The sequence below is a fragment of the Ovis aries genome, chromosome 3 (genome assembly GCF_016772045.2).
Source record: "Ovis aries strain OAR_USU_Benz2616 breed Rambouillet chromosome 3, ARS-UI_Ramb_v3.0, whole genome shotgun sequence".
Lineage (NCBI taxonomy): Eukaryota > Metazoa > Chordata > Mammalia > Artiodactyla > Bovidae > Ovis > Ovis aries.
This window is the reverse complement of record NC_056056.1, coordinates 39,939,552-39,967,387: the sequence shown is the minus strand read 5'-3', so window position 1 is coordinate 39,967,387 and position 27,836 is coordinate 39,939,552. Positions and strand designations below refer to the sequence as shown.

Genomic DNA, 27,836 nt, shown 5'->3' with positions numbered 1-27,836 from the left:
GTCGGCTGAAACACACCTAAGAGAATACCTGGGACAGACCTTCACTTAATAGCAGTTGCCTTTATGTTCAACCAGACAGTTTTGAATTTCTTGGCATTTTTATTAAGCATTTTGAGGCTCTCAGGAATAATTCCTAAGCCAGGACAATTTCCGTGAGTAGGACTTTCTTTTTCACTTTCGCCTTCATTTCACCATTTTTTTCCCTTTAGGAGAACGCTTTCCTTTTTGGTAATAAAAATTGACCCTCAGGTAAATATTCAACCCAACCGTACTTATGGTAAGTCTCCAATATTAGCAAAGAATGGGTTGTTTCAAGCTGCAGTTCCTTATTCTGATCTTCCACCCCAGTGAGGAGAAGAGGATGTGATCACGAGATCGCCCGCAGAGGGGAAATTGTGAAAGGGACCTCACTCTAGAAAAGCAGCCCACAACTGCACCAGCTCTCAGAGGACAGTGAGCTTCCGAGACGACTCATCTGTGAGGGCACCCGGCTGTCTGTCCATCCGACATGGAGCCAAAGCGGATCAGGGAGGGCTATCTTGTGAAGAGGGTAAGCAAAGTGTCACCTGCGACGGTGACCCTGGGCATGGCCGGGGGAGGATTGGGGTCCAGCTTTGCACTTTCTACCGCTGAAATAGGAGAGTACTGCAGGTTGTGGAAGGCTGTGGGGAGAAGCCAGTATGCATTCTACTGCCTTCTGGTTCTTAAAGGTGGAAGGTTCCACCCCAGGTGTCAGCATAGCTTGATTATATGGGACTGAGAATTCCAGAATGCAGGGTCTGGAAATCCTTCATGATTTAGAACATCCTTTTCAAGAGTCATGCATGTGTGTTATGCCAGAAGACTCAAACTCTTCTGCTATAGAGGTTACTAGGAGAAACTACTCATTTGTTAGTTGAATTCTTCCTCCCCGCTTTTAATTTTTTTGGAAAGGAAGAAGAAGCGAATGATTAAAGATGAGCTGATATAGTGATACAGTAATGATAGCTTATTTATCTTTTTTTTATTGGACTGAAATCTCTTTATTTGCAGTTCTTAGTGAATTTGTATAACATGCTGTTAAGATGGTAGGTAGATACACCATTTTAAAGGTTAGAAAATAGAGACAGGAGTTTACTCAAAAAAGCTTAGTTTCACTGGTTAAGCATCAGGAAACTGAATTTCATTAGCACTGCTGGTTTATGTTCTGATGGTGGGTGTGTGCTGTGTCATTGTGAATCTTCCCAGGAGGGTGAGTTCTCACGTAGGCTTGTTGGCATCCTGGGGACAACATCTTTATGAGCGAGTAACTCACACTGACCCAACTGAGCTGAGGGTGTTAGAAGTGAACCGAATTCAGTACATTCCTTTAGAGGCCCAGTTTTTTAATTGATGGAGTGCATAGTGGGACTTTGTTTAGGCCATTCATGGTTTAACCTGAATTTTAGCCTGAAGTGTTCTACTAAGAGGGGGTCAAACTGCTCACATTGCTGCCTGATTCCGTTTTGATTTAAATCTAGAAGGGACCTTAGACCATCTGACCTCATTCCCTCATTTCCACAAGAGTAAGCTGAGACCCAGAAGCTGGTGACTGCTCAAAGTCACATGGCTGTGACAGTGTTGGGATCAGAAACTCACTCCCCCTCTCCTGGCACTGAGCCTGTCTCCAGTACATTGGGATTTTCAGAGTGAATTTCAGAGTAAACCCAATTAGGTTTCATAATATGTCTGTGGTTGTGAGAGTTACAAGTAGGTTCTGGAGAATAAATGAGCCCTCAGCTGGCATTCTGTCTCATTAGCCATATTTTGAAACATCCTTTGGAAAAGATGCACATATATACACAGAGGTGTATGTAGATACTTGGCTGCTGCTGCTGCTGCTAAGTCACTTCAGTCTTGTCCGACTCTGTGCAACCCCATAGGTGGCGCCCACCAGGCTCCCACCATCCCTGGGATTCTCCAGGCAAGAGCACTTTGCAGTAGGCCCTAATAATCTCTTTGAGAACCAGTAATAATTCATGTTGCTATTTCTTTCCTGCTTGCTTAGGCTAGTATCCTGAAGAGCAGGTGAATGGAAACATTTTCTGCAAAGGTTTTCTGTTTGTTTTAAAAACAATTTAAGCATCTTGTAATTAAAATTGCTCTTATATTGTATACTTGTATTTTTAACTCTATAAATTAGTTTCTCAGAGAGAATAAGTGACTTGCCCATATCCAACAACTGATAAGAGGACGAAACCTGGGATTCAAACCCAGGCTTGCCTAACTGCAAAGCCTACCACCATCTCGTTGATCCCAGGCAGCCTTCTGAAAGGCAGGTTTCCCCCAGCTAAAGGGAGGTGAGATGAACTTTGCAGAGCCAGAGTGGGGCCTGGACAAATTGGACTGTGAGCAAGAGTGTGTACAGTGACCTCAACCTCTCTTTATCTCTGATTAGGGGGTTACTATAAGCATAAACATATTTTAGAGGTCCTTGAAAGCATACCACTGATTTGAATATGTTTGTAATCATAGCTTAAAAGAAGAGAGAGGAGCAGGTTATATGCAACCAATAACTTAGACTCCACCAAGTCATCTCCCAAACTAACCTCATTTCTGCACAATTTATGGAACCAACTGTTGTTTCTATGACAACCATTCCAGCCATCATGTTGAATGGCAGGACTGATCCAAAGAGTGTATTAGGAATTCAGATGGCCTGTGAGGCTGGGGAAAGCACAGGATAGGAGTGGTGAGAGAGAGGACAAGGGACTTTTTAAGGAAAGAAAATGGCTGCAAAAGACGGAAGCAGAAGGAGAAAAGCCAGGGGCAAAACAGAGAGCAGGACTCAGTGGTCTCCAGCCAGCAATTCTTCCAAACCTTGTCTTCCAGATGCCATGAGATAATCCCTTATGATCTGTGCCCATTGAATTATCATTGTCAGAGTGCGGCCCTTACCTTGTAGCAGGAACAGATCTAACCATTTAATGCACTTTATGTACATATAATGGGTACAACTATTACTTTACTTTATGGAAGAGGAAACTAAGATCTGACTCTCATGGATTGTAGCCTGCCACGCTCCTCTGTTCATGAGATTTCCCAGGCAAGAATACTGGAGTGGATTGCCATTTCCTTCTCCAGGGGATCTTCCTGATCCAGGAATTGAACCCACGTCTTCTGCATAAACAGGCAGATTCATTACCACTGAACCACCAGAAAGTAAGGTACAGAGAGGTAAAGGGCCTTGCCTAAGGTCACACGGCTACTAAGTGGCAGAGCTGGACTGGAACCCAGCGGTGTGATCCCAGTGTCACAGAAGGCCATGCCTAACCATGTTTTATGTGGCCCTCACGGGCTCACTCTGCAGTGATTTTCTTTTCCAAAGTGCTGTTATTGTGATGGGTGGTACCCAGGAGAACATTAGGCCAGAATGACTTTACAGTATTGCCTACAAAACTGTGTTATCTTATCTGCCTATACAGTTACCATTTTTTGAGCATCTACTATAAGCTGGATGTAAGTTATCAGCCCTTTAAGTGTATTATCTCATTTAATCTTTGTAGTAATGGGAAATTGGTACTGTATTATTTTCATTTTACAAGTGAGGAGACTAAGGTTTGGAAAAAATGAAATAACTTGCCTATGGTCATGTAACCCAGAAGAGACAAAGTTGAAATTTGAACCTAAATCCCTAAGACCCCAGAAACCACGCTGTTAAACATTTGTGTCATCCCTCTATTGCTAACATAATATGTTTTCATTGAGAAACTGTCCAACCTGGAAAAGTTTATTTATATAAAAAAAATATACTGCTGAACAAACTAGTTTCCTTGCTTTCAAAGTATTCAAACAGGAACAAAATGACCATTGATTTGGGACATTACACCCGTGATGTCATGGATCAGACTGGATGGCTAAATGATGCAATCCATGATGTAGCAGAAATAAGGACTTCATTGACTGTAACACAAACCTAAAACAGCATTTCCCACGAGCATGGGAGAATAGATGATACTGACTCACAGTTCTGCTTTAGTTCAATACGTAGTTTTGACCATCAAATAGTTTTCCTTTGAATTCTAGCTATATGTCAACATGGGAAAAGAGAAGTTTGAGGAAAAGGAGAAGTGAAGGGAGGTGTCTGGGAGGGGGTTCCACACAAAATCAAGCTTCTCCACCTTTAGCAATGAGTCATGACTTCCTTCTGTGAAATTGTCCATGTGTAGGAAGGCCTGTCTCAGTTTGTGCATTATCACGCTGACCTGGAGTTACAGGTCAAGGTCACTCTCTCCCCGGTTAGACAATGAGCATTTTGAGAGTAAAGATAGCATTTTGTTCATTTTTTTTTTTTTTTACCACAGTACAAAGGCAAATGTCTGAAATGTTCAGGCTGCTTTATCATCATTTGTAGAGAAACCAATTGACAGGGAAAAGGGTAATAGAGTTTTGGCAAGAAAATACACTGGTCATAGCAAACACCCTCTTCCAACAACACAAGAAAAGACTCTACACATGGACATCTCCAGATGGTCAATATCAAAATCAGATTGATTATATTCTTTGCAGCCAAAGATGGAGAAGCTCTATACAGTCAGCAAAAACAAGACCGGGAGCTGACTGTGGCTCAGAGCATGAACTCCTTCTTGTCAAATTCAGACTTCAAGTGAAGAAAGTAGGGAAAACCTCTAGACTATTTAGGTATGACTTAAATCAAATCCCTTACAATTATATAGTGGAAGTAACAGATTTAAGGGACTAGATCTGATAGACAAAGTGCTTGAAGAACTATGGATGGGGGTTCGTGACCTTGTATAGGAGGCAGCGATCAAAACCACGCCCAAGAAAAAGAAATGCAAAAGGCAAAATGGTTGTCTGAGGCGGCCTTACAAATAGCTGTGAATAGAAGAGAAAGTGAAAGTGAAGTCGCTCAGTCGTGTCCGACTCTTTGTGGCGGGGCTCCTCCATCCATGAGATTCTCCAGGCAAGAATACTGGAGTGGGTTGCCATTTCCTTCTCCAGCGGATCTTCCCAACCCAGGGATTGAACCCAGGTCTCCTGGATTGCAGGCAGATGCTTTAACCTCTGAACCACCAGCTCAAATTGAATAGAAGAGAAGGGAAAGGCAAAGGAGAAAAGGAAAGATAAATCCATTTGAATGCAGAGTTCCAAAGAATAGCAAGGAGAGATAAGAAAGCCTTCCTCAATGATCAATGCAAAGAAATAGAGGAAAACAAGAGAATGGGAAAGACTAGAGATTGCTTCAAGAAAATTAGAGATACCAAGGGAACATTTCATGCAAAGATGGGCTCAATAAAGGACAGAAATGGTATGAACCTAATAGAAGCAGAAGATATTAAGAAAAGGTGGCAAGAATACACAGAAGAACTATATAAAAAACATCTTCATGACCCAGATAATTACTATGGTGTGATCACTCACCTAGACCCAGACATCTTGGAATGCGAAGTCAAGTGGGCCCTAGGAAGCATCACTAGGAACAAAGCTAGTGGAGGTGATGGAATTCCAGTTCAGCTATTTCAAATCCTAAAAGATGATGCTGTGAAAGTGTTGCACTCAATATGTCAGCAAATTTGGAAAACTCAGCAGTGGCCATAGGACTGGAAAAGGTCAGTTTTCATTCCAATCCTTAAGAAAAGCAATGCCTAAGAATGCTCAAACTACCGCACAATTGCACTCATCTCACATGCTAGCAAAGTAATGCTCAAAATTCTTCAAGTTAGGCTTCAACAGTACGTGAACCATGAACTTCCAGAAGTTCAAGCTGGATTTAGAAAAGGCAGAGGAACCAGAGATCAGATTACCAACACCCGCCAACATCCGGAGAAAAATAGTTGGGACTAGGAATTGGGGCAGAAAGCAAAGAAGAACTAAAGAGCCTCTTGATGAAAGTGAAAGAGGAGAGTGAAAAGCTGGCTTAAAATTCAACATTCAGAAAACTAAGATCATGGCATCTGGTCCCATCAATTCATGGCAAATAGATGGGGAAACAATGGAAACAAAGATAGACTTTATTTTTTGGGGCTCCAAAATCACTGCAGATGGTGCCTGCGGCCATGAAATTAAAAGACGCTTACTCCTCAGAAGAAAAGTTATGACCAACCTGATAGCATGTTAAAAAGCAGAGACATTACTTTGCCAACAAAGGTCAGTCTAGTCAAAGCTATGATTTTTCCAGTAATCATGTATGGATGTGAGAGTTGGACTATAAAGAAAGCTGAGCCCCAAAGAACTGATGCTTTTAAACTGTGGTGTTGGAAAAGACTCTTGGGAATTCCTTGGACAGCAAGCAGATCCAACCTGTCCATCCTAAAGGAAATCAATCCTGAGTATTCACTGGAAGGACTGATGGCTGAAGCTGAAACTCCAATACTTTGGCCAGTTGATGCGAAGAACTGACTCATTTGAAAAGAGCCTGATGCTGGGAAAGATTGAAAGCAGGAGAAGGGGACGACAGAGGATGTGATGGTTGGATGGCATCACCAAATCAATGGACATGAGTTTGAGTAAGCTCTGGGAGTTGGTGATGGACAGGGAAGGCTGGTGTGCTGCAGTCCATGGGGTCGCAAAGAATAGGACATGACTGAGTGACTGAACTGAACTAAACTGTAGAGAAACTAAAATGTCAGGGGTTCATATTAGAGTAACTTAAAAATTTTCTAATGAAGTCATTTTTAGACATTCATGTTAAGCAGGTTTTGAGGGTCTTGTGTGGGTTGTTTTTTTATTGTTATTCTTGCAGATGAGGCCCAAGTGTTTAGATGAGGATAAGGAATTGGAAGACTAAAGGCACAATAGGGACAACAGGTTTTTGGAACAGATGTGTAGCATCTGAGGATTGAAAGGAATGTGAAGTATTTTGATAAGTATTGAATTGAACTTCTCATCTGTGGCCTGCATTTCTTTTACTAATCTGTTCGCAAACACGCTAGAAGACCTCTTGTGCCAGGGAACTCACTAATTTGACTTTCTCCTGTAAGTTATGCAATAAACTGTTTTTTTTCCTGAAACTTTCACCTGCTGGGACTTCAAAACAATTTAGTGTTTCACACCTCTGAAGACAGCCCTCATCTACTCTGTCTGTCCCCTTTTGAGCCCAAACTTGTGAGTTCCAATAATTCCTCAAGAGAGATGCCATTTTCTCTCTCTCTTTAAAAAAAAATGTCATTGGAGTATAGAACAGGCTTCACTTCATCTGCAGCTTCGAGGTTTCCTGAGCTCAGTTTCATTCTCCAGTTATATCTATATGGTTAGTCAATCAGTCGTGCCAGACTCTTTTGTGACCCCATGGACTGTAGCTCTCCAGGCTCCTCTGTGCATAGGATTTCCTAAGCAAGAATACTGGAGTGAGTTGCTATTTCCTTCTCCAGGGGATCTTCCCAACTCAGGGTTCGAACTAGTGTCTCTGGTGTCTCCTGCACGGCAGGTAAATTCTTTACCCACTGAGCCACCAGGAAAGCCCCAAGGCATATCTATAAACAGAATTACAGAAACTAGGTAGGTTTTATTGGGTGCTTATTATATTCTGGATATTGCCCTCAGCAATTTACATGGATTATTTTAGTTAATCTCCCAATCATCCTAAGAAATATGTAATAGCATTATTTCCATTTGCCAGATGTAGCAAATGAGGTTTAAACATTCCTCAAGGTGACATTCCTAGAATGAGGCAGAGCTGGGATTTGAGTTTGGGCCATCTGTCTCCGTGGTCACTACTGGTTAGGCTCCATTTAAAGTTAGAACCTTTCTTACTTTCCTATGCTTCTATTTATATAGCCCACAATTGACTTCACTCATTTTGACATCCCACATCAAAGTGCTGACTCATAGAGCTTCTTTTTGTCCTCCACACACCAATGTCCCCAAATCTTCATATATTTTATAAATCTTTTAAAAAGACATATTAAAGAACAAGATTATATTTTATTTAATTTGCATTTGTTTGAATGCTGTGGAAGCAGTGCATTTTTACATTTCCTGGACCCAGATGTTTCTTCTCTTGAAAATTGCCTGCTTATATCGGTGGCCCATCTAAAAAAATTGATAGCGTTTGTATATTTCTTATTGATTCTAAAGGGTTAAAAATACATTAAGGATATTAATCTTTAATTATATGATAATTTGTTATAAATATCCACACCTTTTAACTTGTTTTTCAGTTGTTCAGCATTTTTGTTGTTATTGTTGCTGTTTGTTCATTTGCTTTCTTATTGTACAAAAATTCAACTTTTTTATATGGTCAAGTATCTTGACCTTTAAGTTTTCTTCTTTAGGTGTCATTCAGTGTCAGACTTTTATGCGTGAAACTAGCCATTTCCATGGTGCTGTACAGTGACTCACTTGGAAACTTTAAATTTGATTCAGCACCTAAAACCTGCTGGTTCTGACACGCAATTGTATAGATTTTGGCCTATAATGGAAGAAAGCAGACATGTGCCACATATATATTTATTTATATGTATAAACCTTATATATGTACAGTATCATAAAACATATCTTTTATACATGATCATGCTATGGTGTGATTTATGATTTAGATATGTTTTATGATTGATGGAGTCATAGTCAGACATGACTGAGGAACTAAGTACACACACACACACACACACATGATTTTATACACACACACACACACATATATGAGGTTATATATATATATAGCTGGCTAAGTTACCTAAAAATTGATTTAGATTCCAATATGACTGAATGGCAACCCACTCCAGTATTCTTGCCTGGAAAATCCCATGGACAGAGAAGCCTGGTAGGCTACAGTCCATGGGGTCATAAGGAGTCGGACACGACTGAGTGACTTCACTTTCACATGACTGAAGTTTATGTGAGACCCAGAATGGAGGTGGCATCTAAGAGGAAGTAGAAAGAACATAAAGTTGGGCGTCAGGAGACCTGGATTCTAATTTTGGTCTCACATTAACTGGTCGAGTATACCAGGCCCAGTTACTTAAACTAGCTTCAACTTTCTTACTTGTGTGATGAGGGTGATGGTAGGTGATACTAAAAGTCTTTCTAGCATGGACACTCTGTGATCACACTTCAGGGTTCGCTCTTGTATGAGCACCAAGGGGGTTAAGGACAGAGAAGGGTAAATACAGGGATTGTGGAGGGGAAGTGGTGTCAGGTTACTCCAGGGAGAAGCTGGCAGATGCAGAGAGTGATGATCCAGAATTCCATCATCCTAACCTAACTAGCCACTACCAAGCCTGGAAAAAAGTCCCTGCTTTATAAGCTCTCCGGGTTTCTCTTGCTTTTTACCAAAGTCAGCCTCCTCAATGAACATAGGGGCCCCGAGTCCCAAATGACACCCTCCTCTGAGTGAGCAGACAGACCTGAGGCTACATTTGACTTAGGAGTGCACAAGCTCATTTTGAACAGTTGGCTGCATAGTAGTTTTATTTAAACTGTCTACAGAAGGAATGCAGTGTTGGCTGACTTCTCGTTTTATGCCAGTTCCAAGGTCAAAAGCCCTGAGTGACTCTGGCATTTATAAATCTTCGATAGGTGTGAAGTAGAATCTAAAATTTGAGCCTTGACAGGCATTTCGGCAGTCATCTGGTCCAACTTCTACCCCTAGCTCTGTGAGTAGATCTTTCACTAGTTTCAGATACTTGATTTTTTTAGACTTGTCTATGTATTTCCCTAAAAGCACATCTCAAATTTTAATATGTAGTGTCTGACCTTGCCCATTTTTTTAAAATGGGAAATATCCAGTGTTAGCATGAATAGTTATTCTGCCTGTACAGAAAAGAGATAGTGTGTTTTAATTAGTGTCATATTGTTAATTTAGTTATTACTTTTCCCCAATTATTTCGAAAAATTTCAAACTCACAGAGAACTGGAAAAAATAGTGCCATTAGCTATATACTCTTTCCCTAGATTTATTAATTGCTAAGGCATGGCTACATTTGCCTTATCACTCCATATTCCTATATAAATACATACACATTTTTTTTGCTGAGATATTTGACAATAAGTTTCCGACATCTTGCTCCCTTGTGTCTAAGTGTATCAACATATATATTCTAAGAATTAGAACATTCTCCACAGTTTTCCTAATTGAATGTACCATATTGCTCTCCTGCCAGCCATGTATGGGAGTTCCAGTTACCATCTTTGGGAAGTCTTGCTTTTCTCAATCTTTCAGAAGTTTAGCCGCTCTCGTGCGTGTGCAGAGGTATTTCATTGTGGTTTTAATCTCAGTTTCCCTGATGGATTGTGATATTGAACATATTTTCAGAGTCTTTTTGGATACCGTCTCTAATGAAATGCCTCTTCCAGTTTTTTCCCCATTAAAAAAATAGATAATTTGTATTTTTTCTTATTGATTTGCAGGAGTGTTTTATATTCTGAGTTTCTCTCCAGTAGATGTAAAACAGAAAGACATTTGATTGAAATTATTTCATGTGTTGGAATAGTGTCTAACCTAGCCTATTTTTTTTGAAAAAGGGAAATAATCCAGTGTTAGCATGAATAGTTATTCTGCCTGTACAGAAAAGAGATAGTCTGTTTTAATTAGAAACTTTTTTTTTCAGTAACTAAAACAAAGGAAACACTTGGACCAGCAAAATGATAGTTCCATGAGTATTTATCTTCATTGCATAAATAGTCTTCCTTTTGGGCAACTGGACCTTTATATAGAGGCTCTTGGTATTTTAAGATAAGCAGAAGGATCTTCTGGGAACTGGTTGATAATTCCATTTTTGTGATTGTCACAACAGGGTGACAATCAGGAGTTCAAAGATGAGAGGCAGAGAACCCTATTCTCTTCTTTTTCCAAAGTCCTCCTAAAGTACAGACAAGAAAGAGAGACTTCCTAGTCAGAACGGTTATCTGTTACTAAAGGCGCAGTTGGCATCAACCCAAACTGAAAACTTTTAAAGTAAGAATTGACATGATAGCATCACGCTGGCATCAGAGACCATTCTGAAAGTGATTTTCATCCCTCCTAGCCATGCCTATACACAAGGCTGTGCTCTGAGTCTCTTCTTGACATTCATACCCAGATAAAATCTGATTAGACCAAAGGATGGAAGTAAGTGGAGCTTCCATGCTGCCATTAATGGCACTTCTCCAGTGAGTCCAGCTTCAAGCACCAGCTACTATGCAGTCTGAGTTGGCACTTGAGGTAGATTCTTTTGCCATCCTTAAGCTGAACTGAAAACAATGGGCAGGGTTAGGAGCAGAAAATACACTGCAGAAAGTCAGTCTGAAATGCACAAGAAGGAGAGTTGAGATCCATATCATATTCCCTTGGTAATGGCCCAGGAGAGGCTTATGGGCTAATGATAGATGTGTATACATTTTATATTAAAAATTTTAAAGAAGTTCCAGAAGAATGGCATTCCCCTTCTCCCCTGGTCACACAAATGTGGATCTCCTGTATCCACACTGGCCAAACTTAGGCTGTTTACCGAGCCCTGTGGCATCTGCAGAAGAGCTTTAGAAAACATCCTTACCCGAATCTTTCTGTTGGCATCACAGGGGAGCATGTTCAACTCTTGGAAACCCATGTGGGTTGTATTGTTAGAAGATGGAATTGAATTCTATAAGAAGAAGAGTGACAACAGCCCCAAGGGAATGATTCCCTTGAAAGGAAGCACTCTGACTAGCCCTTGTCAGGACTTTGGAAAAAGGATGGTGAGTTGATGTAATTAACTGTGATGAATACCTTGTCAGGCACTGACCTTTGCATAGCCTACTAACTGGGCTCCCTGGGCCAGTCCCTCTCCCCACCACTCACCCTGAACCCTGGGCATTTGGGTCTTTCTTGGCTAAGCATTTCCAGAATAGGGTTGGCTCAACTCCTGTGCTTCATAAAAGCCCTCACCTCCTTGAAAGGAGTCATTCCTAATGGGATGTGTTTTGATTTCAGTTTGTGTTTAAGATCACTACGACCAAACAGCAGGACCACTTCTTCCAGGCAGCCTTCCTGGAGGAGAGAGATGCCTGGGTTCGGGACATCAAGAAGGCCACTAAATGCATTGAAGGAGGCCAGAAGTTTGCGAGAAAATCCACCAGGAGGTCCATTCGACTGCCAGAAACGATCGACTTAGGGTGACTTTCTATGTTTACTTTCCTTCACTCTTCCTTCCTTCCACCGCACTCCGTGAGGCAATCTCACAGCAGACCCTACTCCAAGGCCTGCTTTGGGCACCTTTGAAGGCTGTACACACCCTTACCAGTCCCTAGTACTTTCACTTGATGTACTAAGATGTTTACCTGGCTCTGCGGGAGTGATCGTGGTGTCTCCAAAGCCTAACAGCTGAGGAGAGGAGGCATGGGAATTCCCTCATGTCTGTGTAATCTTTGCAGGGGGAGGGACAGGGAGAAGGAGAGATAGAGAAAAAGGAGGGAGGAGGGAAAGAGATAATACATCGTTGCATTTATAAAGTAGCTATAGTGAATTACTCTTAAAAGAAAGCTTTGGGATCTATACATAGGTAGGAAAAGATAGGAGCTATGTGTTCAAGCAGGTAAGGTTTTTCAAGTTCAAGTTCACATATTCAGCAGGAGTGAATATCTCTCCTAGGCAGAAACCATTTGTGTGCCAACCTAGCTTAGTGACCTCTGATGTTGACTGGTGATAGTTGACAGGTAATAGTTGTTGCCTAAAGGTTGATATCACTTAAGTCCCTTTCTTTAGGAATGTCTTTATTTTTTACTGGTTTTTGCTTTTATGTGGCACGTACCCTGTAACAGGAGCTCTGCCAGGAAGAATTTCATATTGACTACTTACAGCATCCATCCAGGATTCTGTTTACCAAATGCAGGGAGTCCCTAGGAGGAGAATAGAAAAAGCCCCATGTACACCTAATGCAGGATTTGGCAGGTCATAGGAGTTTGATGAAGTTTGTACACTGAGCTTAGAGAGAATGAGCGCTTTCTCTCACCAAGAAAGCTTTCTGGTAAAGACCCAAGAGGAGTTGCCTAGTCCAGCTGTAGCTGCTGGGTGGGTGGTCCAGTGACAGCATTTCTGGCCACAACTGTCAGAGCTAAGTGGGAATGATGTTTGTGCTACATGGAGCCACAAGACACACAAAATCGTTGCTTTGCTTGCATTTTTTCTGATAAGGGTATCTTTATTATTCAAGGACAAAAATGAAAACATCTCACTATTTTGTTTTATCTCTTACAAATTCTAGGATAAAGAATAAGTTTAGTCAAAACATTCACTTTCTTGGGACTTCCTTGATGGTCCACTGGTTAAGACTTCCCCTTCCAATGCCAGGGGTTTGATCCCTGTTTGTGGAGCTAAGATACCACATGCCTTGCAGCCAAAAAACCGAAATGTTAAAAAAAAAAAAGCAATATTGTAACAAATTCAATAAAGACTTTAAAAATGGTCCACATTAAAAAAAAAAAACAACAACACTTTAACCCCTTGTCACTCCCCCCTACACCCCACCAAAACACATTCACTTTCTTGGTGTCAAATGTCTACACCAGATGGTCTCTTAAAGGGCACAAAGAGCTGGGACATGACTATTGGGGCCTGAGGACCTTTAACCTTTTGACAGCTAACCGGGGATAATTCTCCATCTCAGATACTAAAAGTTAAATCAACAGAATTTAGTGGATTGAAGAGCTATTAAATACCTTCCCTGTACATTTTGCTGAATGCCGTGCAGGTCGCAGGGTTCATGCAAGTATGAGCTCTGCCTTCTAATGACCTACGTATGATCCAGTGGAGAGATTAGGCTCAGGTTTCACCTGGGGATGGGGAAGCCTGTACTCAGGGCCAGCCCCTCCAAGCTGGCGAGTCCCAGAGAGGACTGGCCATACTGAACCGCTCCTGCTCATCCATGTGTTTTCATCTGTGCAGTGCCTTGTATTTGTCTATGAAAGACACTGAAAAAGGAGTAAAAGAACTGAACCTAGAGAAGGACAAGAAGATTTTCAATCACTGCTTCACAGGTAAAAGGCCTTGTGGGTCTGATGTGGGGCTTCTGGGGAGTGTGTGTAGGGGGATGTGGAGCGAGGTGGGGGGGTTTGGTGTCATGGAACACAGACCGATGTACATTATCATTGGACTTCCCCAGCATGGAAAGAGAAAGAAAGGTAGGCCCATACTTTGTGGTTCAAGGTAAAATCTTAGAAGTTCTAGCTATATCAATCAAAGGGTCATTTTTTTTGCCAGAAAATGGCAGGATGTTGAAATAGACACAGAGTTGAGCAAGATGATAAATAAGAATCAAGACACCTAATGTTAGATTTAAGTGACAAATTAGGGATGTCTGAGGCTGAAGGCAATGGCACCCCACTTCAGTACTCTTGCCTGGAAAATCCCATGGACGGAGGAGCCTGGAGGGCTGCAGTCCATGGGGTCGCTGAGGGTCAGACACGACTGAGCGACTTCACTTTCACTTTTCATTTTCATGCATTGGAGAAGGAAATGGCAACCCACTCCAGTGTTCTTGCCTGGAGAATCCCAGGGACGGGGGAGCCTGGTGGGCTGCCGTCCATAGGGTCACACAGAGTCGGACACGACTGAAGCGACTTAGCAGCAGCAGCAGCGGCAGAGGCTGTGTAGTGTTTTGTTGTTGTTCAGTTGCTAAGTCATGTCTGACCCTCTGTGACCCCATGGACTGTAACATGCCAGGCTCCCCTATCCTTCACTATCTCCCAGAGTTCGCTCAAATTCATGTCCAATGAGTCATTCTTAAAAGAGGTCTGTACTTACCTCCCTACCTCTTTTACAGGGACACTGCAAGGATTAAAAGCAGAAATGCAGTATTAATTAGTTTTTCCTTCCAGAGAAAGAAAACTGGGCAAAGCCTTTTGTATATGAAATTCATGAAAGGTGCTCTTATCAACTAACTGCTTGCATTCTTGTTTCAAAGATGGTATACCTTACTGCTTTGATGACCTGGGGCCTCTTAAGTTGGCTCTTTGGTTGGCTATATTTGTACAGTATATATTGTAGGGCAAGGGAACTATACTCAGTATTTTGTAATAATGTATATTTAATAACATAAATATATATAATATATATAAATGTTTGAAAGAAATTTGTTTTATTTGTTTACTTTTATTGAAGTATGGTTGATTTACAATATTGTGTTAGTTTTAGATGTATACATACACACACATATATATATTCTTTTTCAGATTCTTTTCCCTTGTATGTTATTACAAAATACTGAGTATAGTCCCCTGTGCTATACAATAGGTCCTTGTTGGTTGTACAAAATATTTTTAATACAGAGCTTCATTGTAGACTGCAGTTGGTGGGTCAATTTCATTTTATTCTCCTCACAGTCCTCCCTTGATTCAGAAGGCTGATTGAATGACTTCTGAAGGTCCCTGCTAGACCCTGCAAAGGTGTGACATTTGATGTAAGGAATGGCATAAAATTCTAAATTAGGACACACACATACTAGCACATGTTGTTTTCTGCTTAAAAACTTGCAACAGCTCCTCATTGCCAAATTCTTAATGTACCATCAAAGCTCTCCCCACGCACCCCATGTCTTCCTCTCTCTCCTCTTCTTTTGTCCTTTTCCCACCAGCCCCCAGCAGGGATCCCTCATGCCTGTTTGAGTCTGTTCGCACTGCTGCTCCCTCAGCTCCTGGTCCCCCCTTGGCCTCTGCCTAAGCAAATGCTTGATAAACATTGTCACTTCCTCTGTGAAACAATACCCATTGCCCCACCCACCCCTCCACACCTTTCTGCAGATTTGACCCAGCAGCTCCACTGCGCTGACCCCACAGCAAGGCACTTGTTACAGCACTTACTCATTACCCAGATCTTCCTTTTAGACAACCCCCCCAACCCCCGCCCCCCAGGGCCTCTCCAATAGCCATTACTGAACTTAGCTCTCAGCAGAAGTTCTGGGTCATTAATGGAAGAAATGAGTGGGTTAGTAAAAAGCAATTTCTTTACACATGCATTGCTCCTTAAGGAGCATGTAGATGTTTTTTTAAACTGTTTACATGGTTCCTTTTGTTTCCAGGTATCTATCTCAATAATTTCATTTTTCCTTCTTGGAGTAACAGGGAAGATGAAACAAGTAAGACACCTGGGTGCTCTGCAGCTCTCTAGGGAAACTGTCTGTGCCTTGTTCTTTGAAAAAGAGAGTTAACCTTCTTTCTGATGGTCCCATCCAGGTAACTGTGTCATTGACTGGCTTGTTTCCAATAAATCTGTTCGGAACCGCCAGGAAGGCCTCGTGATCGCCTCCTCCTTGCTCAATGAAGGGTACCTGCAGCCCGCTGGAGACCTCTCCAAGAATGCGGTGGATGGGACTGCTGAAAACCCTTTCCTGGACAACCCTGATGCCTTCTACTACTTTGTGAGTGAGGGAGCTACCCATCTACTCCTCCGGGCATGGGGGTGGACCTGGGTGGGTTCTAGGTTGATTTCAGTTCATATCTGCTGGTGTGAAAGAAAGCACCTATCCCTCTAGCTTTGGTCCATGTCCTTGACTTGACAGCTGTCCCTCTCCATAATGCCTATCACATCCAGTAAGTTAGTCTAAAGGAAAATACTGTTTACTTGAATAGTTTTCTTTTTTTTGTTGTTTAAAAATTTGCTATATTTATTTCCGTTTTAAGCAAGAATTTCTTTTGTAAAAGCTTATTAGGCCCCAGTACATGCCAGGTGGGGGCTTCCCTCGTGGCTCAGTGATAAAGAATCTGCCTGCCAATGCAGGAGATGAGGGTTCATCCCTGGGTCGGGAAGATCCCCTGGAGAAGGAAATGGCAACCCACTCCAGTATTCTTGCCTGGGAAATCCCAAGGACAGAGGAGCCTGGTGAGCTACAGTCTATGGGGTCATTAAGAGTTGGATTTGACTTAGGGACTGAGAACATGTCAGGCACCCATTTAGTCAAAGTTGATCCAGTAGTGGAAGGAAAAATAACAGGCAAAATTATGGCCCCTGGGAGTCCAAATATACATTGAAATATGTGACTCAATACAAAGTATGTTCATCCTTATTCCTTCCCTCTGTCATCATGGGCACCTCCACTGGCATGCTTCCCACACACGGGAAACACTGTATGGTACAACATGGACTTAATCTTGGGTCACATGAACATCTGGCAACAGTGGATTTCTAGGGGGATTCTGGCAATTTTGTTTCTATTTGGGGTCAGAGCACAAAAGTAAGGAAGCTACTTATAAAAATGAAGTGAATGTACCAAAGAGAGTTTCATTTCACTTTGGGGAAGTTCCTCTGTCAGAATTTTTTTTTTTTTTTTTCAGAATTTCAACCTGGTTGTTTATAGCTATTTAAATGTAGGACTCTAAAAAAAAAGTAGGTCTAAAAATACCGAGCACAGTGGCTTGTGTGATTCATTGGTCTTGTTTAGCTGAGCGAGGCCCAGTTCCTGCCTGAATTCAAAGGATGTGGCTGGACCTGAGCTCTTGGTTTCTTAAAGCTGGGGAGCTGAGTGGCAGGGGGCATATGGAGGTTATGTTGTATGCACAGTGTCTTATAAACCGGCCAGCTCACTTTCAGTGGTGTGGCCATGAGGTCCCCAGAGAAGGAAGGCTTTGAAGGGAGAGCTGTGCTGAGCTAGACTTCCAATACAGCTTGGGGAACCCAGGAAAATGAAAGTATATTGACAAGATCATACTTGCATGGAGACAAGGGAGCATCTAGCAACAAGAAATAACCATCCAGATGGGACTTCCCTGGTGGTCCAGCGGTCAAGACTCTGTGCTTCGACTGCAGGGAGTTCTGGTTTGATCCCTTGTCGGGAAACTAAGATCCCATGTGCTGCATGGTGCAGCCAAAAAAAAAAAAAAGAAGAAGAAGAAATAAGCATCTAGAAACAGGAAAAGTGGGGAGGGGAAACAAGCTAACCAAGGATAACCTTTAACATTCATGTTGGCATGTGAATCACAGGGAGAAGCAGCGGCTAGAGGGAAGAGATGAAGGTGGTATAATTAGCACTATGCCTAAGACTGGAAAAATAAACTGGTTCTTTGGTTCCCCAACAGCCAGACAGTGGGTTCTTCTGTGAAGAGAATTCCAGTGATGATGATGTGATTTTGAAAGAAGAATTCAGAGGAGTCATTATCAAGCAGGGATGTTTACTGAAGCAGGTGAGTGATCACTATATTCTACCCTAGGCTTTCTCCCTAACCATGCCCTTTGTATTTTATAGGATCAAATAGTGCTTTGTATTCTATAGGATCAAATGGTATTTTGTTTGTTTGGTGAATAGTCAGCTAGAGAATGAAACTGACCTAGTGAAAGAGAGACAAATAGTTAAGTAGATGATCAAAGTGGCATTAGGTCAGGAGGATTGTGGCAGGCAGGGCAGAAGCACCTAAAAATAGGGAAATTTCTATCAATGTTTCAGGAAAATGCTGACCTTTTCATTAGTTGGAGGATATCAGTTGGCAAAGAGATGCCATCCTAAAGACAGAGATGTTTCACAATGAAAGTTCTTCCACTGGCCTATCCTTCCTCCCTACAAAGTAACCAGGAAATAGAAACAAGCTGCACCCAGAAGAGAAGCATCATAAACCACTGAGAGCAAGGAAGTACCATTCCAGACTGTGGGTAGGTCACAGTGAGACCATACCCAGGCCAGCTCTGCAGGAGCAGCAAAAGATGAAGGTCAAGTCCAGTCAGAGGGCATAGACTCAGTCATTATCAGGTATCATCAGGTACCGGGCACTGTCAGTCTGGGAGACAGGGGCTGGGGTGAGCTGAAGAGCTCTGGTCAGTTACCAAGTGCAAAGGCATGGGACACCATGGGAACCCAGTGGCTGGAGCTGAGTGAGGAAGCCAGGGTCAGCACCTGGTAGAGAGGAAGCAATTGGAAAACAGGGATATTCAGAGTGAAACAACTGATGCTAGTATATGTTGTCATAGAAGCCTAAGTTGTTTTATGAGGCCAAGGTCTTGCCCCCTGTGACTGTGCCATGAGCTGTCTCAAAGGCACAGCTCTGTATATGTTAATAAAAGAGAGGATCTGGCTGCTGCAAGATTTCTGTGCATTGTGTATAGATCTCATGGGACTGAGAGATTTGACTTATCTCATGATAGAAGCCTGAACTTCTGAGTAAAGAGGGAAGAACCAAAGTTGAGCATATATTTGCCTTTAAAAAGGAGAACTTTGGGTTGACTAAGTATAGATAGAGATTTTTGAGTTTCACTAGAAGTAGAGCATTAATGTGGAAAACTTGCCTTCATATTATATTTTGAGAGAACATGGTCCTAAGAAATAAAAAAGCCATAGTTTAGAAAGAATTCCAGACTATTCTCATAACTTGTATGCCCACTGACTAGATTAAAGAATGAGCAAAGGAGCAGGGTCAGCCTTATGCAGGGTAGGTTCTGGAGGTTGCCCGCAGGCAGAGTTTGCACATCTCCTGCTTCATCATTGGTTCTGAAAACTGTTTGTATGTATATGGCTCTGGTCATAGGCTGTTAAGGCAGGAGTCACTTGGAAAGGAGTTTCGCTATTTCCTTATGATGTCTTCTATAATTCTATGCTACTATCAGCCATGAACGACTTTTCTGGACTTAGTTGATCTGACAAGCCTTAATTTAGAGTGGATCCCTGAGAAAACTGAACATGGAGGTTGAATAGGGATAGATGAAGTCCAGGCTGGACTGAAGTGAAGTCTGGGCAAAGGATGCAGTGGAGATGCTGGATGGTCAAAAGTCGGCTGAGGGTTGTGGTTTGAGTGTGTTGAAAGTAGTGGGACTAGATGTAGGCTTACTCTTCTATTTTTCTTCAGCTTCTTTGCATGGCCTTTGATAGGTACAGGTCAGCCTTCAATAGCTCAGGTGGTGTACATTTGAACCCTCCAGGGATCTGTTAAAATTGCACCCCAGGCCAGTTAAATCAGAGTCTCTGTATGTTACAGGTCCCCAAGAGGTTCTGGTGTGTGGCCAATGTAAAGAATTACAGAGCTAACCATTTTCTTAAAAGTTAGTTTATCAAAATATTATCAAAATATCACTGTTTAAATAGTCATAAACCTCCTTGTAACATGAAGAAAACAATATTTTTTCATTCAGGAATTTTGTTCTTTTTCAATATTCCCCCCACCTCTAATTTTTAGGGGAGGGAGAGGGAAGAAAAACCTCTTCTACTTGAATTGATAGTCCCCCTTTAATGTTTCCCATCCCTTATCTCAGTGGTTTATAATCCTAGCTCATAGCAGGATCATCTGAGAGATTTTTGAAAGTCTCTTTAAGTACCAAAGAAACTAATCAGCCCTATGGCTTCTGTTGTGAGTTAGCCCAGGTTACCTGGTAGAAGCCTTTTCTCAAAAAAGGGCACCTGTGCTCCACACTTCATAGGTGGGAAGTAGATGCATCCACTTGGGGGTCAGTCCCTACCCTCATTCTACCCCCTTCACTGGTTCCAGAGGCCTTGATTTTGTTTGGGGGACATAGCCAGTTTGAGGATGAATGATACTGGATTATATTCAGCATAATCCCTTTTATATAATTCATTCTGTGACTATGATGAATAAAATACCTCATTTCTTAACCACATGTAGATTCTTTGATGAGAAAGGACAATGTGTTATACATATTTTTCTTGTATCTGCTGCAGAGTTCAGCATCCTTCTTAGTCTGTAATAGACAACAAATATTTTTAGAGTGAATTAAGTTGAATGTAAGTACACCCATTCCTCAGTACCCACAGAGGACTGGTTCTAGGACCCGCCATGGATACTGAAATCTATGGATGCTCAAGTCCGTTATATAAAATGGTGTTGCACAAAGAAGATGTTGACAGAGCAGCAACAATTCTTGGAAACCCCAGCTGTGCATGCGTTCCTTAAAGTGCCTCAGGAAACACTCATCGTGTGCCAGTGAGGACCTCAAGACAATGTGGTAGTTGGCCAGGCCTGGCTGATTCCACATCCTCCTGTGCCTTCCTCTTCCACTGACTCCTGAGTACTAGATACTCACCCAGTGATTGCGTAAGAGAACATGATTTGCATGCCTGTAGATCTGGAGAAAATGGTGTGGGGCAGCAATCTTAGTGTTCTTAGCCTATGGGTAACACCAATTAAGGCAAAGAGCAGGGACTCGTAACAAGGAATTTAGAAGCTGATGCTTTGCAAAAGCCGTATAATGTTGCAGATAGAAATATTCTGTTTTCTCCCATATGACTCTGTGGTGTTCTTGGCTCCATCCTTCAGGCAAGTAGAGTGTTCTTTGGAGATGAGCTCCTTGACCAAATGCTCTGCCAAATAACTTAAACCCATTCTTGAAAGTGCTCTGACCTGGTATTATGAAGGAGACATCATTTGCTAAAATCACAGACGTTCCATTGCTTCCTATACAAACACAGTGAAACACTTTGGAAGCTTTCTGTATGTGCCTCTTAATACGTGGTGCTTCAGAAATAACACAGAATATTCTTCATGTTGGCAACATGGAAACTATATATTTTCTAATTTAATATTTTTAACTTCTGGAGTTAAAAGTCGCTTGAATTTGCTGTAGGAAACCATAGAATCAGGCTTAGCACAACATTTTAAACAGCTACTATCAGCTAATTGAAATAGCTGGGTAATTCAAGGCAATTACAAACAAAAGAATTGGCTCCCACATGCCAGACGCAGTGCTGGGCATGGGAGGAACAAAGAGAAACAGACACAAATCCTGCCTCAAAACCCACAGTCTAGACAATGTCAGTGTTTGACATTGGAAGAGTCAATGGTTCTCTAGGGAAGGGCCAAGTCCTGTTCTTCCTCATTGTGTCTGTAACAATCACTACTGCTTCCAATTTCCATTGCTGCTCCCTGTTGTTCAGTTCAGTTCAGTCGCTCAGTTGTGTCCGACTCTTTGCAACCCCATGAACTGCAGCACGCCAGGCCTCCCTGTCCATCACCAACTCCCGGAGTTCACTCAGACTCACGTCCATTGAGTCAGTGATGCCATCCAGCCATCTCATCCTCTGTCGTCCCCTTCTCCTCCTGCCCTCAATCTCTCCCAGCATCAGAGTCTTTTCCAGTGAGTCAACTCTGCATGAGGTGGCCAAAGTACTGGAGTTTCAGCTTCAGCATCATTCCCTCCAAAGAAATCCCAGGGCTGATCTCCTTCAGAAAGGACTGGTTGGATCTCCTTGTAGTCCAAGGGACTCTCAAGAGTCTTCTCCAACACCACAGTTCAAAAGCATCAATTTTTCGGGGCTCAGCTTTCTTCACAGTCCAACTCTCACATCCATACATGACTACGGGAAAAACTATAGCCTTGACTAGACGGACCTTAGTTGGTAAAGTAATGTCTCTGCTTTTGAATATGCTATCTAGGTTGGTCATAACTTTTCTTCCAAGGAGTAAGTGTCTTTTAATTTCATGGCTGCAGTCACCATCTGCAGTGATTTTGGAGCCCCAAAAATAAAGTCTGACACTGTTTCCACTGTTTCCCATCTATTTCCCATGGAGTGATGGGACCGGATGCCATGATCTTCATTTTCTGAATGTTGAGCTTTAAGCAAACTTTTTCACTCTCCTCTTTCACTTTCAAGAGGGTTTTTAGTTCCTCTTCACTTCCTGCCATAAGGGTGGTGTTATCTGCATATCTGAGGTTATTGATATTTCTCCCGGCAATCTTGCTAATTTTTGCTGGGATTGTTGTAATCATTTCTTGATGGTTTTCTTTCTACCTTATTCTATTTCCCCTGGCTTTATCTTTAACCCCTAGCTGATCCATCCTGTATGTTGTCACCATATTAATCTTCCTAAAATGTTACAGTAATCTTTTGCTTCCAACTCAAAAGCTGTCAGTGACAACAACCCCTGTGTCTTATTTTTACTGTCTCCTTCCACTTTTCCAAACTTGCTTCTGCTATACCTGCCTTCTAGCCTGATGGTCTTACTCATCAGGGTCTGAATATGCCTTAGACATTCCCACCACTGCTTTTTTGTTGTCAATGGTCTTCCCACCTCTTTCCCACCCGTCTAACTCCTGTGTGTTCCACATGGATAAGTGAAGGTTTTTATGAGGCTCTCTTTGACATGCCAAACCATAATTATATATCTTTCATTTAAATCCTTTGAAACTAGGACCTACTGAATAGCACAGGGAACTATACTCAATACATAGGGAACTATATTCAATATCTTGTAATAACCTATAATGGAAAAGTATCTAAAAAAGAATAATATACGTGTGTGTGTGTATAACTGAATCACTTTGCTGTATACCGGAAACTAACACAACATTGTAAATCAACTGTATTTCAATGAAAAAAAAAAACCTCAAATGAAGTTTCCAAATAATAAATAGTAAATTTAAAAAATCCTTCGAATCTGTATATATGGAATCTAGAAAAATGGTACTGAAGAATTTATTTGCAGGGCAGCAGTGGAGAAACAGACATAGAGAATAGACTCATGGACATGGGGAGAGGGGAAGAGAGGGTGAGATGAATGGAGAGGGTACCATGGAAATTTACATTACCATATGTAAAATAAAATGAAAAATACTTTGAAAAACTCTTATCTATAAAGATTATGTGATTTGGACATTTGCTATTTTATATTTCCACATAGATTATAAACTCTTTGACGAGCAGGGCCATGTCTTAAATCTCTTGATAGCCCCACATTACCTAACGTAGTATGTTATACATAGTGCTGTCTTGTATGATGCTAAAGCTGCGAGATGATCTTAGAAATAATTTAACCCACAATTTAATAACATCTAAATTGTAAATTGGTTCTAGTGCTATCTCTGACAAGGCCTGGGTTGTGACCTGAATTCTCCTGGAGATAGAATGTCATCTTTATTTTTTTTTCTTCTTTCCATTCAGCAAGACTTATCCTGTAGGGACTATGTGTACTGAGTGAGACTAAAAACTCATCCTTCCTTTTCCTATGTTGATCCTGGATATAGGGCCATAGGCGGAAGAACTGGAAAGTGAGGAAGTTCATTCTGAGAGAAGACCCTGCCTATCTGCATTACTATGACCCTGCTGGGGTGAGAAACTGTGCTCCATAAACCCTCCCAGTAGAAGCTTGCGCTGTTCCTAATCATGGGGCTGCCAGGGACCTTCCTGCTCTGCTCCCTTCATCTTCACCCTCCCTCTTCTTTTTCCTCATCCTCCTCTACCTTTTCCAACCCCTTCTTATTGCAAAGATCTGAGACCTTAGGCTTTGAGGCCAGCAGAACCTCAGGGGATGGAAGAAAATATCATTCTATGGTCATTTATTTGATCAACACAACATAACTTTTTATTATCTATCCCAAGATGATATTTTCAGAGGAACTCAACCAACTCAACACTGGGCTCTTGGTTTAATGTGCAAAAAAGTGATAATTCCTCTTTTAGGCCTATTTTGATGAGAGCATCTTTTGAGCCCAACCATTTAGGCTGTTGACTATTCAGAAGAGGGCTTTTTCCTTAATAAGTTGAGTCATGTCCATCTGGGTTGGGTCCTCAGCTTCTGCAGGGCTCTCTTGATTCCCTCCTATGAGGGTTCTACTACTATGTCTGTTGCCTGGGGCCAAAGGACTCTGGAAACAGCTGGCCGTTCTCCAGCGGGAAGATGATTCGGCTACCCTACCTCCCCTTGCTGTCACTTTCCTCCAGATGTGAAGCTCAGGTTGACATGCATCTCCTCGTCCAGCTCCCCACTTCCCCGCTGTGTGAAGTGGGAAGAGGGGTGGAGGATCCAGAACGGGTTCCCTTTAATCTCCTTCCACTCTTCTTTAAACCACAGCGAGTCTGTGTGGCTTTTGCACCCAGAGGATCAAGTATACGCCTGTATTTTACTTTGGAAACATAACGAAGGACTCCTTTCTCCTTTAGGGGGAAGATCCCTTGGGAGCGATTCGCTTGAGAGGCTGTGTGGTGACTTCCGTGGAGAGCAGCCCAGATGGTAAGGATGAATTTTGGGGGGAGAGGGGTGTGTCTCCCCGGGCTCCCTCCCACACCTGTGCACCCTGAGCCAACAGCAACCACTCCCTCACTCCCTCCCTTACTCAGCCGTGAATGAGTTCGCTGTCTGAAAACTCCAGAGAGACCCAAAGCTGTTCTCTCTCAACTGCTGTCCTGGCTCTCTGGGTCTTGGGAGCTGTCGTGGTTTTATGGATGCCTTGAATAAATGCTAGCACAGTGCTGAGAAAAACCTGTCACCTCAGAATCGGCTTGGGTGGGGAGACTTTTTACCTCCTCATGCCTGTGATGGAGCCCAGCATTCCTCAGAGTGCACCTTTACAGAATAGGAAATGCCCCACAACAAGAGGAACATTTGTGCCGGGAGGCAGTGTGGGGAACAGGAAGTGCTCTGGGGTTATGTTAGTTAGGGGCACAACTTTGAGTGAGTTGCCTAACTAATCTGGGTTTTGGTTCCTTCTCGGAGAATGATGGAGTCCTACCAGCTGACCCTTGGGCCTATGACTTGGTGATGAAATGACCGTCTTCTCAGGTGTAGGAATGAGTGAGTAGTGTCAGCAGGAAGATGCGGTTCAGACCCCCAGACCCTGGTTTCCCTTGTCATTTGGGGCCAGTGATGCTATAGAGGGGGACTGGAAATGCTGCAGCTGCAGGTGCCTAGATTTTAACTATTCCTGGATCTGCTCCCTCCTATCCCCCCTTAGAGTCACCCTTCACTGTCAGGGTGGGCAGTGTGCTTCTTTGTGATCTGAGATGGATGTGTTTTGAGTCTTGTCACAATATCGGCCAGTTTTCTGCCTTCTGATCTTTCAGTAGAGATGCAGACTTAGCACTTGATAAAAGCTAGTTTAGACTACGTTGATGGGACTGGTGGCACATCTTTTTTTTTTTTTTTTTAAGAAAACTAATATTGAGGCCAGCTTTTGATTTATATTTTGAGTGGAGGAAAGGTACTTACTGGACACTATTACAGGTTACTCATTATACACTGTGTCCAAAAATGAGAAATTTAGTTTGCTTATAAAAGAAAATGTTTCTCCTTGAGTGTTTTACTTACTTCTTAAACACACAAACACAATCATACTACATACAAGTCTGTATAAGTACTATATATATATACACACATATATATATATATATCATACATATATAAATGTACAAGCATACAATAATGGTAAGTTTTAAAATCACATTTAATTTCCTTAGGACACTTGGAAAATGGGGATTTCATTGCTTGCAGAAGGAGGGCAAGCTAGGTGGCTTTTCTGGTGCCCATGCTCACTGTCATCACTTTCTCTCTCACCAGGCAAGAAGAGTGAAGAAGAGAACCTCTTTGAGATCATCACGGCTGATGAAGTTCACTATTTCCTGCAAGCAGCCACCCCCAAGGAGCGCATTGAGTGGATCAAAGCCATCCAGGTGGCCTCCCGGACGGGGAAGTGAAGACACTCCCTCCCAAGGGAACCACATGGATAAGCTCAGTCCAGGGCCTGGCCACATCTGCAACAGAAGGCCCAGGGGTGGGATATTGTCATCCTCGGGGGTCCTGGATGTAACTAACCACATGCTGCATGATGTCCACCCACACTGACCACATCACTCGCTGAAGACTCTCTGCCACTCTCTGTGTCCCCTGGGCAGATAATGCCAAGCTGTGTGGCCTAGGGACGTTGCTTACCCTCTCAGGCCTCAGGGTCCTCCTCTGGAAAATGAAGGAGTTGAACTAGGGGAGACCTGTCCTCCCTAGCTTCAAAAGCCTGCCAATCTAATACCCATGGCAGGGCAGCTGGAGTCCCTCCATGACCAGGTCTTGGCCTTCAGAACCTGAAACAACTGTTCCCTTTAAAGCCATTGCCCATCTGTACTAAGAGCATTGCATAAACCTCTTTTGTTCCCTTTTGCTGCCTTCCCCTGCTCTTGGCACAAGTTCATGTATCAACACCAAGGAGAACCCTCTTCTTCCTTTTTTGTCCTCACCAGAAACTTCCCGACAGCCAGTACTGCAGTGGTGGTTTTTAGCTTGAAGCCTTGTGACTTCAGTCTGGAAAGTTTTGTCTTCTGAGGAAAAGACCCGAGGAAGCTAGGAGTAGCTGAGGGTCCTCTCCTCTCCCTGAGGCCTCCCAGAGCAGGTGTGTTGCACTCTACTGGGGGCTGGTCAGACAAGAAGCTATCTTTGCCTCTTTCCAGAGAGCATTTCTAATTTGGAGCAGGAACTCCAAATCTGTGAGATTCTGCTTCATTTGAGTGTTTACAGAAAAAAGTGGCCAGAGGGGTTTTCTCTATGGGGTCTCTGCTTGGGTGAGGGGGCTGGACAGCTGCCTGATTGAAATGTCCCCGCCCCCCACTTCAGCTCTAGAGGGTGGAGGGCCTAGATCACAGGCCAGCTGATGGGATGATAAGTTTATACAAAGACAGCTCTGAAAGGACTTAGGTTTAGCTTGCAAGTGGAGGTGGCCGTCACATCACACCGTGCCTTCAGTGCTCGAGTTGTTGAGATTGTGGTCACGCCTTAAAGTGTGTGCTTTAAGCACAAGCTGTCCCATCTCCTGCTTGGCCAACAAGGGGCCTCATGGGTCCATCATCATTCAGAGGGGTCTGATCTAGATTCAGATTGTGTACCTGTTTCCAGTTTTTTTATTTTTATTTTTTATCCTGTCTGCCAACTAATGATTCTAAACCAAAATTGAGAAAGAAATTAAATATGTTTGTGAAGGTGTATTTTCCAACTTTCAATGTTTAATTTTAAGGCCCTAGTGAGGAAAGAAGAGTAGAAAGTTCTTGATTTTAGCAGCTCCTTCTCCCCTCCTCCAATTTCACACAATATCCTTGAGGCTACTCTTACCCCCAGATTGTTTTCTCATTGGCCAAGAGGTGAAAGACTGCCCTTTCTGTGATTCTTTAGTAAACTGTATTAGAACATGCACAGTAGTTTTCTACATTCAGTGTTAGAAGTATTTATTAACGTGGAGTCAATTTTAAGTTTTGAAATAAATATTACCGTGTTGAGTGTCA

General features: G+C 42.4%; 1 protein-coding gene across 1 annotated transcript; it reads left to right on the top strand.

Annotated features, from left to right (window-relative positions):
- The first annotated feature begins 445 nt into the window (after window positions 1–445).
- PLEK (pleckstrin) lies at window positions 446–27,836 on the top strand. The gene is made up of 9 exons (XM_004005823.5): window positions 446–550; window positions 11,476–11,631; window positions 11,867–12,048; window positions 13,817–13,908; window positions 16,102–16,286; window positions 17,941–18,045; window positions 23,822–23,905; window positions 24,738–24,807; window positions 26,131–27,836. The coding sequence occupies exons 1-9, from the start codon at window positions 509–511 to the stop codon at window positions 26,265–26,267; spliced, it is 1,053 nt and encodes a 350-aa protein (XP_004005872.1). The 5' UTR covers window positions 446–508; the 3' UTR covers window positions 26,268–27,836.